The sequence below is a fragment of the Sminthopsis crassicaudata genome, chromosome 1 (assembly GCF_048593235.1).
Source record: "Sminthopsis crassicaudata isolate SCR6 chromosome 1, ASM4859323v1, whole genome shotgun sequence".
Taxonomy (NCBI): Eukaryota; Metazoa; Chordata; class Mammalia; order Dasyuromorphia; family Dasyuridae; genus Sminthopsis; species Sminthopsis crassicaudata.
This window is the reverse complement of record NC_133617.1, coordinates 532,941,651-532,956,902: the sequence shown is the minus strand read 5'-3', so window position 1 is coordinate 532,956,902 and position 15,252 is coordinate 532,941,651. Positions and strand designations below refer to the sequence as shown.

The 15,252-nt window shown below is 32.7% G+C and overlaps 1 protein-coding gene across 4 annotated transcripts in view; it reads left to right on the top strand.

Annotated features, from left to right (window-relative positions):
- Positions 1 to 13,376, top strand: part of CDC42SE2 (CDC42 small effector 2) — a 105,155-nt gene extending 91,779 nt beyond the window's left edge. For all 4 annotated transcript variants that reach the window (XM_074281866.1, XM_074281865.1, XM_074281864.1 and 1 more), the window contains 2 exons: positions 9,277 to 9,392; positions 9,989 to 13,376. In XM_074281866.1, coding sequence (XP_074137967.1) covers positions 9,277 to 9,375 — 99 coding nt within the window. In that variant the 3' untranslated portion in view covers positions 9,376 to 9,392; positions 9,989 to 13,376. The remainder of the gene's footprint in view (positions 1 to 9,276; positions 9,393 to 9,988) is intronic.
- The last annotated feature ends 1,876 nt before the right edge of the window (positions 13,377 to 15,252 follow it).

Here is a 15,252-nt window from a genome sequence, read left to right as displayed (position 1 = left end):
TGAGATAGGTAGAACAAATTGTGGTAATGGAAAATTACTTTGCAGTAAGAAATTATGAAAAATAATTTTAGAGAACCCTTAGTAATAATGAACTTATGAAGTAAAACCAAAATAATTTATGCAAGAATAGTAAATTTTTAAAGAAAATGATTACGTCAAGAGGCTTAGAAACCACGTTTCCAAGGGACCTGTGATGAAATATGAAACCTTTTGACAAAGTTCTAAAGGATTTAAGGTTTAATAAGACTGCTTGGGAGGGGTAGCAATAGTAACTTAAAAAAAAACAAAAAAACTTGACATTTTTCTAAAATGAACAGAAAAGAACAAAAAGCAGCTCAGAAGGTAATACAGAAAAAGTAAGACAATCCTGCAAGTAACATGTTTGTTATTAAGTCATTCAGGCATGTCTGACTCTTCATGACCCTGTGAATCTCTGTCCATGGGATTTTCTTGGCAAAGATACTAGAGTGGTTTGCCATTTCCTTCACTGGTGGGTCACTGATCTATAGGCAGACAGAGGTTAATTGTCTTGTCCAAGGTCACAAAGCTAGGAAGTTTCTAAGACTTGATTTGAACTTGGCTTCCCTTGACTTTAAGCCCTGCACTGTATCCACAGCGCCATCTAGCTGCCTAAAGTAACATAAAATTTATTATAGATATTCTTTTTAAAAGCATGGTTTCATGTATTTTATGTCCCTTTTGTATTCTGTTGTGTGTATGAAAATAATATTTTTTTGATATTTAAGTTCAGAATTAAAATAAAACTGTAAAACAAGATAATTATAGGTTATGTAAAATATCTGGGAAGCCAATTGCCAAGACATACAGAAGAATTATGTAAATAAAATTACAAAGCATTTTAAAGAAATAGAGGGACCTAAATAACCAAAAATATTAATTATTCATGTTTGGGGCATGCCAAAAATGTTATAAAATAAAAATATTACCTAAATTATGCTATAAATACAATGTCATTTCCCCTGTCATTCAGAGAGCAAGGGGGGGGGGGAAGAAAAAAAAATTCATAAAGAAGAACACAGGTCCAGACTTTCAAGGGAAATAATGAAAAAAAATAAGAGAGAAAGGGGGCTTTGGAATCAAACTGTACACAAAAAATAGATTATTGATGAATCATAAAAAATATTTGGTATCAGTTTAAAAAACAGAAAAAACTATCACTAGAACAGATTAAATAGAGAAGACTCAGAAGCAATTGAACTTACCTAGCATAATGTTTGATAAATACAATGTCAACTATGGCCTATAGACAAAAGTAACAAAAATTTGACAAAAACAACAAAAAATCATAATTATATCAGTAGATGTAGAAAGGGTTTTTTGACAAAATCCTTCCTGTTAAAAACACTTAAAAGGTATAGGTAAAAATGAATTTTTTTCCCTTAAAATTATAAGAAACATCTACTTAAAACCATCAACAAGCATTATTTGTAATGGGAGTAAGTTAGAATTCTTCCCAATAAGATCAGGAATGAAATAAAAATAACCATTATCACCAACATTATTCAGTAGTGTAAGAAAAATTTTAGTAATTAGCAATAAAAAGAAAAAAAATTGAATAAATCAGAATGGGGAACAAGGAAATAAAACTTAATTTTTGCAAACAATATGATGGTATACTTTAAAAATCCTGGAGATTCAACAAAAATAAGTTCAAACAGTTAAATTTTTAGCAAAGTAAATTTTTGCAGAATGTAAAATAAACCCATATAAATATCAGCATCACCAATAAAGCCCTGCAAAAAGAGATAGTAACAAATAGTTCATTTAAAATAATTGTAACAATATAATATACCCAGGAGCATTCCTGCTACACTTTTACACTCTTAAAACATTTATTAGAATTTTGCAAACATAAGAGTAAAAATAAAACAAGTGCAAAATTATATGCAGCTAGATCTATACAATTCTTTTAACAGTGATGAGCCTATGAAAGAGAAATGGCTTTAAAGCAGTCCTAACAACATTGAAACCACACATTAGAGGAAACTGAATTCATAGTTTGCAGTTTTATTGTTCAAGGCTGAGATACACATTCTGTTATTAAAAGGAACAAAGAAGATTCTGTCTTTTCTGAAATATTTTTCATTATCAAATATTATTTCTTTAAAGTATTAAAATTTATGTGCATCATTTTGAAAAAACAACATCCTTACAATCCCATAATGAGCATTAAATTAGAAATCAGCTTCAATGTTCTTCTGCTTTTTGATTGCCTGTCTGGAAAGGGCAGTACTCTCTTCCCAGGTCTGGCATTCAGAGTACTCTAATCATTCTTCTTTGAAAAAGAGAGTTGATGTTCTTTGAAGTGAGCAGGATGAATTGTCAGTAGTGCTGGGAATCAGCCACCTTGAGGATCATGTCCATGTAGACATGAATCTGGACATGTGAAAGGAGTTTTTGCAATGGATCATAAAGAATGAAAAAGAACATTCCCCTGGACAAAGATTGCATGTCACTGAAGGCAGCTTTGCTCCCTCTCCAGGCTGGACTGTGATGGCCAGGGTCAAAAAGCATCTTCCCTGAGTAGGTCCACTGGAAGAGCAGATTGTTGAAGTATAATTTGTATCGTAAGATGAGACACCTTCTTAACTGTTGGTAGATTTTTATCTCTGTGTCATTATTTCATCCATAATCTAATAAATATTTTCAAACTCTTCACTATATGAAGAACTATATAAACAAAATCATAAAACATTTTATACAAATAAAGTCAGATTTAAATAATTGGAAAAGTATTAATTGTTTATTAGTAGGCTGAACCAATGTAATAAAAATGAAAATTTTACCCAAAATTAATCTACTTATTCAGTGCCATCCTAATTTATTACTAAAATATTTTATTGAACCATAAATAATAATAAAATTCATTTGGAAGAACAAAAGTTCAAAAACATAAAAGAAATTAATGAAAAAAATATATAAATGAAGGAAGCCTGACAGTGCCAGATCTGAAGCTGTATTATAAAGTGTTAATTATCAAAACTACCTTTTACTGACTAAGCAATAGAATGGTGGATCAGTGAAATAGAATAAGTATACAATAGTAATAAATGATTAGAATAATCTTGTATTTGACAGATGTAAAGATTTAAGCTTTGGGGATAAGAACTCACTGGTAAAAATTGTTGGGAAATTTGAAAAGGAATTGGGCAGAAACTAGATATAAACTATTATCTCATACTGTTTATCAAATTAAAGTCAAAATAGCTATATGACTTAGATATAAAGAGAGCTAACATGAGTAAATTAGAATATGTGGAATTTTTACCTATCAAGTTTGTTGAATAGGAAAGGAATTTATAAATAAACAAAAAGAGCATTTTGGGATATAAAATAGATAATTGTGATTGCATTAAATTAATAAAATATTGTACAAATAAAAGCAATGTAGGCAAGATTGAAAGAAAAGTAGAAAACTGAGGAAAAAATTTTATAGAGTTTCTCAGATAAAGATCTAATATGTGTCAAAAATATAGAGAGCACTTTGTCAAATTTATGATAAATGGTCCATATATCAAAATAAATCCCAAATATATACAAGATATAGATATAAAAGATGGGATGTGTTTATGGAAATAGTCCTTAAACAAACAAGGAATTTTATAAAACAGGCAATTTTGAATAAATAAAACTGAAAAGTTTTTTTTTTTCACCAATAAAGTCAATGCATTTAAAATTACAAAGGGAAATAATTAGTATTAAGGGGGAAATTAAACATATCTTGACAATGAGTTTCTCTGATGAAGGAAGTTCTGAAAGGAATTGATAAAAATATAAAAATGAGCCATTCTACAATAGATAAAATTTAATAATAGAAATAGAAATTTAGATGACTTTCAAAAGATGAAACTATCAACAACTACATTGAAATGCTCCAAATTACTTAAAATAAGGCAAATATAAAATAATAAAACTCTGAGCTTCTATCTCAAACCCATAAAAGGAAAATGACACTTGCTAAAAAGGCTGTGGAAGTGCAGGTACACAAAGCCACTGCTTAAGGAGCTGTGAAATGATTCAGATCTCAAAGCAATTTGAAGCTGTACCCGCCAAATCACTAAACTGCATACATATGCCTTGGTTCTATATATTAGATTTATACTCCCAAAGAAATTAAAGAAAGAGAGAAGTAACCCTATTGTATACTTTGTTGTAACAAACTGGATACATTGAAAGTGTCCAAGATTTGAGAAATGTTTAAACAAATTATGGTATGTAAATGAATATTATTGTATTTTAATTAACAATGAAATTCAGAAAACCTGAGAGGATTTATATTCAAATTGGTGCACAATAAAGTGAGCAGAAATAAGAGAAAAAAATTTAGAAATTTGTAATTTTGTAAAGAAAGATAAGAGAAATCATTGTATACTTCAACAACAATACCGTGTTTCCCCGATAATAAGACCTATCCTGAAAATAAGACACCCACATACTCTTTAATATTCCGCTAAAATAAGCCCTCCCCCGAAAATAAGCCCTATCGAACTTACTATGAAAACGGTCATCATGGTGATCCCCTGCGCTATATGCTGCGCGCCGCCCTCCCCTCCCGGGTGAAATGCACGTCGCGCTCCGAGCTGCATCCAATCAGAGCTGCAGCAGTGAGCGCGTCATCCTCTTCTTCCCTGGTGATTTGCTTGCTGGCGCTACTGAGAGCAGCGCCGCGGAGTAGAGCTGAGACAGGACCATCTAAAAACTCGGTAAGTTCAGTAAGCGATGGAGAATAAAATAAGCACTCAGGGGGCATGATGGAGGCTAAAAGGGGCATGATGGAGGCTAAAATGGGCATGATGGAGGATAAAAGGGGCATGATGGAGGATAAAATAAGCCCTCCCCTGAAAATAAGCCCTCTGGTGTTTTTTAGTCCCAAAAAAATAATAAGACAGTGTCTTATTATCGGGGAAACACGGTACTATATGATGATCAATTCTGATGGATGTGGCCATTTTCAACAATGAGATGAACCAAATCAGTTCCAATAGAGCAGTAATGAACTGAACCAGCTACTCCCAGCAAAAGAACTCTAGGAAATGACTATGAACCACTACATAGAATTCCCAATCCTTCTATTTTTGTCTGCCTGCATTTTGGATTTCCTTCCCAGGCTAATTGTACACTATTTCAAAGTCCGATTTTTTTTTTGTACAGCAAAATAACTGTTTGGACATGTATACATATATTGTATTTAATTTAATACTTTAACATATTTAACATTTATTGGTCAACCTGCCATCTGGGGGAGGGAAGGAGGTTTGGCAATTGTCAATGTTGTAAAATTACCCATGCATATATCTGGTAAATAAAAACTATTAAAATAATAATAATAATAATAATAATAATAATAATAAAGAAAGATAAGAGAAAAAAATTTCAGATAATTAAATTTTTAAAAGAATGATACCTGTGAAAGACCTGAGAATTAGGATCAACAAAATGACCCATTTATGATAACTCCAGAAATCTAATGATGAAATATGTATTTTTACCTGTTGGTAAAAAAGTGATGCACTGAGAAATGCACAGAATGTTATATACATTTTTCAGATGCTGACTTATGACTTTGTTTTACATAACTATAAGAGCCTTTAATTTTTATTTTTGGAGGCAAATATTTAAGAAAAGCTTGAGCTTAGGTAAGAAGAGTTTAGCAAAAATGGGAAGAAAATAATATTGATGAATCATTGAAAACAAACCCATAATAGAAATATTATAATATATCATTATTGTATTTATAATAGAAGTTCTGAAGGAGGATACAGAGAAGCAAGGCAGTATTGAAACTACTATGTTAAATTTGAATGATACAAAATAAAAACAATAATCAAGATGTATATGATGAGAAAAAATCCAAACTGTCATCTTTCTCTCTAAAGTATAAAACAGAAGCTTGAAGTTTAATATGCACCCTCCTTTTTGTTTTTTCTTTATATATTGAACTGTTTCCATGTTTCATTTTTATTGATAATTATCAAGTTCAGAATAAAATTTTTTACCCAAAAAAAGCTTCAACTGAGATCCCTCCATCTTAGAACCACCCCTCCCCTTCTCCTTGTCATTGGTGAATTCCTCTTGGAATTTCTATTTTGTGGAAGGGACAAAAGCAGCCACTTTTCATTACTCTCTTGGCCCCACTCCTGATTCTCCAAACTTCACCACCATACTCTTGCATGAGTACTTTTTCTTCACATCCTAGATTTTCAGTTTTCTTTCATGTATTGTATTTTCCTATTAAAATGTAAGCTTCTTGAAGGCAGGGAATGTCTTTTTGTTTTATTTTTATTCTTATCACAGCACAGTGCCAGTTACATAGTGAATGTTTGCTGACTAAAATACTGAAGAAATGGTAAAGAGGCAAGTTGTAGAAGACCTTTAGTGAATGCTAAAGAACATGTGTTATAATTGGGATGTGAATGCATTGTTGGTGGAGTTATGAATTGATCCAGCCATTTTGGGAAAGCCATTTAGAATTATATTCTCTTTGACCCAGTAATACCATTGCCTGTAAGTCTGTATCCCAAAGAAAACAAAGGAAAAGAATCTTTATGTACAAAAATATTTCTAGCAGCTCTTAATGTGATGACAAAGAATACCTATCCATTGGGAAATAGCTGAGCAAGTTGTAGATTATGAATATAATTGAATAATATTGTGCTATAAGAAATGATGAGCTTGGGGTAGCTAAATGGCACAATGCATAGAGCATCACCCCTGGAGTCAAGAGGGATCTGAGTTCAAATCCAGCTTCAGATATTAAGCACTAGCATTGTGTTCCTAAGCAAGTCACTTAACCCTGATTGCCTCTGTAAAAAAAAAAATGATGAACCTGATGATTTCAGAAAAATCAGGAAAGACTTGACTTGATACAGATATGATACAGAGTGAAGTGGGCAGAACCAAGAGAATGCTACACATAGTGTCAGCTATATGGCTATTATCAAGCAATATATGCTTGATCGAAAGTGGACTCACAATGAAAAAATCCAGAGAAAGAACTGTTGAAGTCTGAATGTAGACCAAAGCATTCTATTTTTTATTTTTTGGGGGGAAGGGGCAAAGGCAAAATTGTGGGAGATAAAATGCAAGACTCTTACATTGTTGTAATGGATACCATTTCTGCCTTCCTCTTATAAACGTCTGCTTTGGCACAACTCATAAGTGCAAGACATCACTGGAGATATAGCTAAAAGATTGTAATTGGGGATAGGGAGAGAAGAGAAATCTGCAGTAACACTGCTGCAATTGGCAGGCTACCATATGAGAAGAAAGCTAAAATAGAAGGTAAAATAGGAAATCGATATACTCGATATATACTTGGAGTGAAAATTTTCAAAGCTAAAAAGAGAAAAGGAAACGGAAGGAGAAAAGAAAGATCATGGTGACAAGGTGGAGGAAAAGGAATAAGAGAAGGAAAATAACAAGGAGCAAAGAATTTGGACTAAACCCCATCATCACTACTAACCTTGATAATAAAGGAATTAGTCCCCTATATAAAACTCAACTCTTTTTAAAGAAAAAAAATTAAAATAATAAAAGTTTGTATAGTAAATTTTATGTCCTCTTTGACATATTAGGGAAATACAGTTTAACACATAAATGAATTTAAGATAACTAAAACTTGCTTCTATAAGTCTTATAACTTTTAAATTTATTTTAAAACAAAGGGTTCTGCAATAAATTACATGCTTTCTAATCTTTAAAGGATTTATGTAAAACAATGTAAACTTTTTGATGGCTGTGTATATAATAAATATAAATTATTGTGCTGTGCTTTAATGTGTTAGGGTCCATTAAGGCAGTTTGCCTCTAACTAAAGGGCCCCAAACTTTATAAATTTGTGTATTTTGTGAATTCTTATGCACCTTTGATGTATACCTCTTCTCTCATTCTTATGGTGAATTTCTTATTTGCAGCTTTTTGTGGCCTCTGGCTTGGGAAAACAAATCACAAGACATGATAGAATTATATGAGTGAATAAAATAGGTGCTATTTAAGAGTCTGAGGGACTTTCATATAAGAAGAGTACATGAGTTTTAGTATACAGGATTGTTAATATCAAATTTGATTGTGTAGAGGGTGCTGGCCCAGTTAGTCAGAGTTGCTGAATAAAATCAGCATTGAAAGAAGGAAGCATTTCATAGGAGGAGTTCTCTAGTAAACTGAGTTCAAAGACTGGGCCTTCCACCTACCCTCTTTATAACTTTAAATGTCCTATGTCATTTAATCCCCTCCCCCTTCAGTTTCTCCATCTAGAAAATGGTAGTATTGGATCACACAGTCCCTTTTACCTTTAAATCATTGATTACTAGATCCTAAGAGATACATTATTATACATAAAAACATTTGTTTAGGGAGAAAAGTAAAAAATTTAATTGAAATGTGAATTTAATTAAAGACAGATTACTAGACTTGGAATCAGGAAGTTGTTGAGTCGTTCATTTATTCCCAGATTTCCATGATCCTATTTGAGGTTTTTTTTTTGGGAAAGGGAAGTAGTTTGCCATATCCTTCCCATGCTCATTTTACAGATGAGGAAACAGAGACAAACAGGGTAAAGTTGCTCAGAGTCACATATCTAGTAAATTTCAAAAGCCAGATTTGAACACAAAAAGATGAATTTCCTTGATCCTAAACCCAGTGCTTCATCCACTTTGCCACTATGCTGTCCCAGTGGTCAGGAAGGCATGCATTGGGACAGTGACTTGCAGTATTTCATTCGGTCTCTTTCAGCCTCAGTTTTCTCATTTGTAAAGCAGGGATGATTGTGGCACTTATCTCAGAGGGTTGTTAAGCAAATCAAGTGAAATCATTTATAAAAAGTGTTTTGCAAATTTTAAAATTTTATATAAATGTTTGTGTTTTTGTTATCACTTTCGCCAAGAATCCCCATGGTGGGAGGGGAGGGGGGGTTATTATATTTTTAGGAGTTAGAGTCACATCATCTTAGAATTGCAAGAAAATTTCAAAGACTTAGTCTAATCCTATTACTTTACAGATGAAGAAACAGAATCCTATAAAGGCTGAATGACTAGGATGTCAGGAAAAGTATAGAAATGTACCAATAAGTATCAGTCCTCTCTAGCCTTGCCCATTGCAGAAATTTCCAAATACCAGAAAAACACTTTAAAGAAATGCCTTTCTGTAAACATAGCAAGCATAGTTGGAATGGGAATTCAAGATGAGAACTATGTGTGCTTTTAACAAGCCTTCCTAAGTTATGTTTGTCTTTTTAACTCATTCTTTTTGTTCTTTTAGGTTAGCTCCATACAGAACCAAATGCAATCCAAAGGAGGTTATGGAGGTGGAATGTCTTCAAATGTCCAAATGCAGCTTGTAGATACAAAGGCAGGATAACCTTGGGAGCACTTTCGGTAAATATCTCTGGTCTTGCTGTGCCTCAGAAGTAAGAAATAGTCAGCCTTTGTGACCATCAGAAAACACTGAAAGTACTGTTATACTTGCAATATGAAGAACTAATTCAATTCAACAAATATTGATTAGCCAATTAATAACTGAAGCTATATTATTTTTAATGCTTGAGTTCTTTTTTTTCCTAACAAAAGGGATGAATTTATATGGCAATACATCTTCAATTATGTAAAAATTGATGTTGACTGACAAAAATTTATGCTGATTGAGGGTAGTTAAAGATACCCATACTGCCATTTATGACATCTCTCCTTTGCCATATGCTAAATTTGACAGTACTAATAGGGAAATCAAATTTAACTATAGGCTTTTTGTTCAATAGCTTTTCTTAATTGAAATACTATTTAAAATGCATTTCAATTAAAAAAAAAAAGATTCCTCTACAATCCTATATGATCTGTGAAAGACCCAAAGAAGTGAATTTTCCATTTTTAACTATGTCTTGTTTTTACTTTGAAATTGTAAGCTTCTTAAGATAAAAAAAAGTGTTCTCTTAATAATAAACTAACTTGGATTTTTTTTTTCTTTTCTTTTGCAGGTTCATGTGAATTTCCATAGTTCTTCTTTCTACTGTTTCCTTTTTGTTTATTTGGAATTTTTTGGTTTTTGGAATTGTTTTGGTTTGGGACTTGGGGGGAGGGGGCCCTTGAGACTACTTTCATGCTTATTTTAAGAAAGAAATGTGATGGGACCTTGTTCAACCTCTTGTGATTACTCCAGTGAAAAGTTGCTGTTATGCTTCAAAGAAGCTGTTTGTAAAAGTGGATCTTGTCATGCCTTCCACTGGCATGCATGTTGTTGGCTTCTACCAAAATAATCGATAAATAGTAGACTGAGTTGTGATTTTATATTTTAGATATTTTTTCAAGTTTGAATAAATAGGCAACTGATTTTAGCATGACATTTTTCTCTAATCACTGCTATACAGCATAAGTTTGCCATTTTTTTTACTTAAAAAAAAAAGAAGCTTTTCTGTCCCCTCTACTCTTGTTGTAATTTTAGGTCCCAAGCATGACATGTTATCATTTATTATTTATATATTTGGGGAAAGTCTAGGACCCACAAGCACAATGATCATTTTCCCATTTGTTTAAAGCCTGGCAAAGTAAATGCCTGTGCTTTATAAAGTTTCCTCTTTGTTGCCAGAAATAAAATTGCTCATTTGCTGCAGCTTTTGTTGCTGCTAGTGGAGAAAATTTAAGTATGGCACTACAGTCATATCAGTATCACTGAAAAGGATAACTTAGCTGCTTTAAAATAATGTCCCTTTTAGTTCTATTTGATCTTGAAATAAAACAAAAGCTTGCATTCATAAGACATTCTGTTGTAAATGTTTAGTATATTTATTTTTAAGAGAACTGACCTCAAGATTGTAAACTAGTGTAGTAACATATGTAAATAACATATGATAGTACTTTCCTCCAGTCAGTTTTCTAGTGGTGTTGCGCTAGCTGCACATTTCTTTTTACCTTCCTTCCTTTTTTCTTTTTATGTTGACTTTTAGAGTGTCCATCAGCAGAATGTTGAACTGCCTATCTGTGTTATTAATAGCAGTTCAATGAACCTCTCAACATAGTTGGTAAGTTTTTTTTTTCCTAAGTGTTTCCAGGCCATGTTAAGTTGCTAATAGCAACATATTGACCTGGCAGAACAGAAACTATGGAAAACAACTTACAGGGTGACTTTTTACTGTTGGTAAGAAGCCTTTTGCTCAGGTTCCAAAGCATATTCATCTTTCACAAATTGTAAAAAGTAAATTTGAATATTGCACTATCTTCAAATTCTAGAAATGGTTCCTCCTTCCATTATCCCCATTCCATACTATCACAGTAATCTGAAAACAAAGTCATTGATTTCATTCTCTCTTGATTTTTAAAAATTATGCATATAATTCACCTCCATATTTGTCTGATATAGCTATCTAGCATTAGGGCAAAATTGAGCTTAATCAGAGTGCCACCAATAAGTTGGAAATTAAATGAATGCAAAGAAGTAAATTTTTATATGGTATTCATATTTCCATTTAAACCTCACTTCCTTCTGAAACAACTAATTAAATAAGTGCTAGATATGTGATGGCACTAGATAGTATCTTCTCCCTGGTAATTTACAAGTTGATTCACTGGAAATGAAGTAGCCATCTGATTATACTTACATAGTTACAGTATACTTGCAGAGTGGTCAAATGTAGTAGATTTAGGTAAGAGAACCAGATTGTTGATTCTTTGGATTCATGATTTCAAATGGTGTCCAAGATCCTTTCTATTAATATAATTTGTTCCTTGGAACTTGACATAAGAAAATCGTTGTCAGTAATGCTTTTTTTTTGAAATGGCAATCTTGCATTAATTTGATTTGATGATCCAACTGTGTATCTATGACTACCACACTGACCCCGGCATTCTTTCCATAGCACTATTTGATATATTCAGCTCTGCAGTGCATTATCATTTCACACTTTATCAGAATATGTGCACTTTAAGACTGATGCTTTTTGCAACAGGTAATAGCTACATTCCAACTACTCTGCTTCTACTATTTCTCTTAGATTTACCATTGAAATTCTTCAGATTCATACAAGTATATTGTGTAGAGTGCAGTACTGTCTGGGCAAAAGGCTTTGGACCAGAGGAAGTGCTGTCACTTCTGCAGGATGAGCAGCACTACCAGCAGATCTTGACTGTTTATTTCTCCTGAGGGTTGAATTAGAACTGCAGGAGGAGCCAGGTCTCTATAGTCATTGTCTCTTCAAAATCATAGGTTTTCTTCCCTTGATTGATGTTAAGATAGGTATTTGGGTCAGTCATCACTCCCATTCCTGTCGTATTTCAGTCATATCTGGCTCATCATGACTCCAAATGAGATTTTCTTGGCAAAGATACTGTTGAGGTTTGTCATTTCCTTCTCACTCATTTTATAGATGAGGAACCTGAAGCAAACAGGGTTATGTGACTTGCCCAGAGTCACACATCTAGTAAGTGTCTGAGGCTGAATTTGAACTCCAGCCCTGTCGCTCTCTCCACTGTGCCACCTGGATGCTCATAGAGTCATTCCTCATCCAAAGGAATAAATGTTCCAGAAGACATAATGTGAGCTTCCATTTATAAACAAGAACTGAATTTCTCATTCCTTAGCTTTCTAAACTGCTGTATGGCCTCTCCAATGATACTATTAAAATAATCATGTATGGTTGTTCCAGGGAGACTATTACAATTAAATCATGTGATCAAATAACTCACTAAAAATGTTGAACCATATTTTCTATAGTTTTTCAATACATAAAAAGAAAAATTGAGACTGGCTTTAATGATTGATTAATTAAAAGTTTTGATACATTTAAAAAGTTGATTAAATTATGTCTATGGCCAAACATTTCTCTTGTGGTAAAGCATCTCTTTTTGAAATAGAAGCTAATCAAAAAATAGAGTCCATTTACCCCAAATTTAGTTTTTAGTCCACTTTAATAAAATGCATATTTTTAAAATTTGGAACTAACAATTGAAGATTAACTCACATAGTAATCCAAGAATAATTCAGCTTGAAATGGTGCCAATATATGAAAAGCAGAATTATTATGGTTCAATGATTGAGAGCGTGTTAGGAAAGGGGGAGTTCAGAAAGGGAAGATAGTATTTCCAACACAATTTTTGCCTTTGGGTTTTTCAAAAACAGGTTTTGTGATTATAATATTTTTTTCCTTTTGCATCAATTATCAACTAAAGCAGATTCAAAATTACTCTTATCAGATGTCCTCTGATTTAGTGTCCAGAAAAAAAAATTGGGATATTTTTATAACATACTTTATAGCATACTTTTTTTTGTAAACTATGTTCATTTTTGAATAATGTCATTCCCATGTTGGCTTGTAGATATTAAAATGAAAGAAATGACGATTCAATAAATGTTTTCTTTTGGTTTCTGGTTTACCTTTTTCATTCTTTTCATGCACCTGTGTTAACATATAACTTTTTAAAAATGGGTTTCTTATCCTTTCATTTTACAGCCACTGCCATTAAAAACTTGCTTAACCATTTTTAAAATAATATAGCCTTTTTTCTGTTTCCCTCCCAAAAAAGAAACCATAACTTGATGGTAAATTCTCATTAGAAATGGATTATTGATTTTATAATTAAGAAGCAATATGCCATGATGGATTTGATTTAAAAACCATGAAAACCTGTACACAAGTCTTATTCCTAATCCATACTTGCTATAAGAACACTGAGTAAGTCACTTAACTTCTCAGCACTTAAGACAATTCTTATACCCTTAAGTCAACAGAGATGGTGCTGATCTACATTGATAGATGTAGTCTCCTCCTCCTAGAATTTGCTATACCAATGAAATCATAAATCTAGCACCTCTTTCTAGCCCTTGGCCTAAGTAAATGCTTACCCCATACTTCTTATTTCTATCTGGGTAGCAGAAAAAGGTATAGTGACTTGACAGGTCTTGAGATGGCTACACAGTTTGAGTGGCCCAGATTCTATTTGAGTGCCCTTGAATTACTAAGACACCATCTCAGAATTGTCAGAAACAGTAAGAAGCTATATAAGGGAAGCATTTGATCTTTGGTTCCTGAGCCAATAAACTTCTTGAACTAGTTTTGTTGTCTTTCAAAGAAAAGCTAGCCCGATCCATGTTGCAAAGACTTAGAGAATGAGAGGTGGATGCTGGTATATAATCATCCTGTCATATGTGGTGAGACAAATTCTGAAAAATATCTGAGGGTTTTAGAGGACTGCACTTGACTGAATCAGTTGTGTAGTGTGGCAGCCAAGAAATGCTAATGTGATTTTGGGCTGCATTGAACAGCATATTCATGTTCTAGGAATATGAAGATGATATTCCCACTGAACTCTAACCTTGCCTCACTTGATTATATTTTTCACCAAACTTCATTGTTTTATCTCTCGGCACCAAGGCATAAGAAGCATGTTGACAAAGAATGTTCAAGGATGGAAATTGCCCTTCCAAGGATGGAAATGATTAAAGGCCTTGAGTTATATAATACAAAGACTGGTTAAAGCAACTAGATATCTTCAGCCCAGAGGAGAAAAAAATTCAGATGGATCGTGATAGCTATCTCATATTTTTGAAAGAGTTTCATATGGAAAATAAATTAGATTTGTTCTCTTTGCCTCTAGAGGGCTCCAGGAACAATTGGTGGTAATTGCAAAGAGATAATTTTAGATATAATTTCAGGAAAACTTACAAACAATTAAAATTGTCTGAAAGTGAATTGATTTGCCTAGAGAGAGACTATGGATGGGTTCCCTCCCTGTGGATACATTTAAGCAGAGGCTGGGCAGTCACTTGGTAGATGTTATAACAAAAATGTCTTTGTGTATAGTTTGAACTAGATATCCCTTAAGGTCCCTTCTGACTGTAGTATAAATTTGAACTTTCATAAGATGGGATGTTTTAAGAACAGGGAATGAAAACTTTCATTGGATTAATAAGGAAATAAATTATGGTATAGTTAACTGATTCATAAAAAAGATTTAGAAACTGCAAGTATTAGGTTTCTTCAAATTTTAATATCAATCAAAATTTTAGGCAGTATCTGAACTGGGATGTCTCAGGGCCTATTCAAAGACAATTTATAACTCAGTTCTGCTGATCCTAGGTATAATAAATCGTGTATACAAATGTATACAATTGTTGAGATAAGAGTTTCTCATAATCTTTTGAAGCTTTCTGTTATATATATGTGTGTGTGTATTCTATTACTAATATTTTTAAGCATGCTATATTTTATTATATTTAGAGCTCTAAAGGACTGATTGATTATAGGTAAGA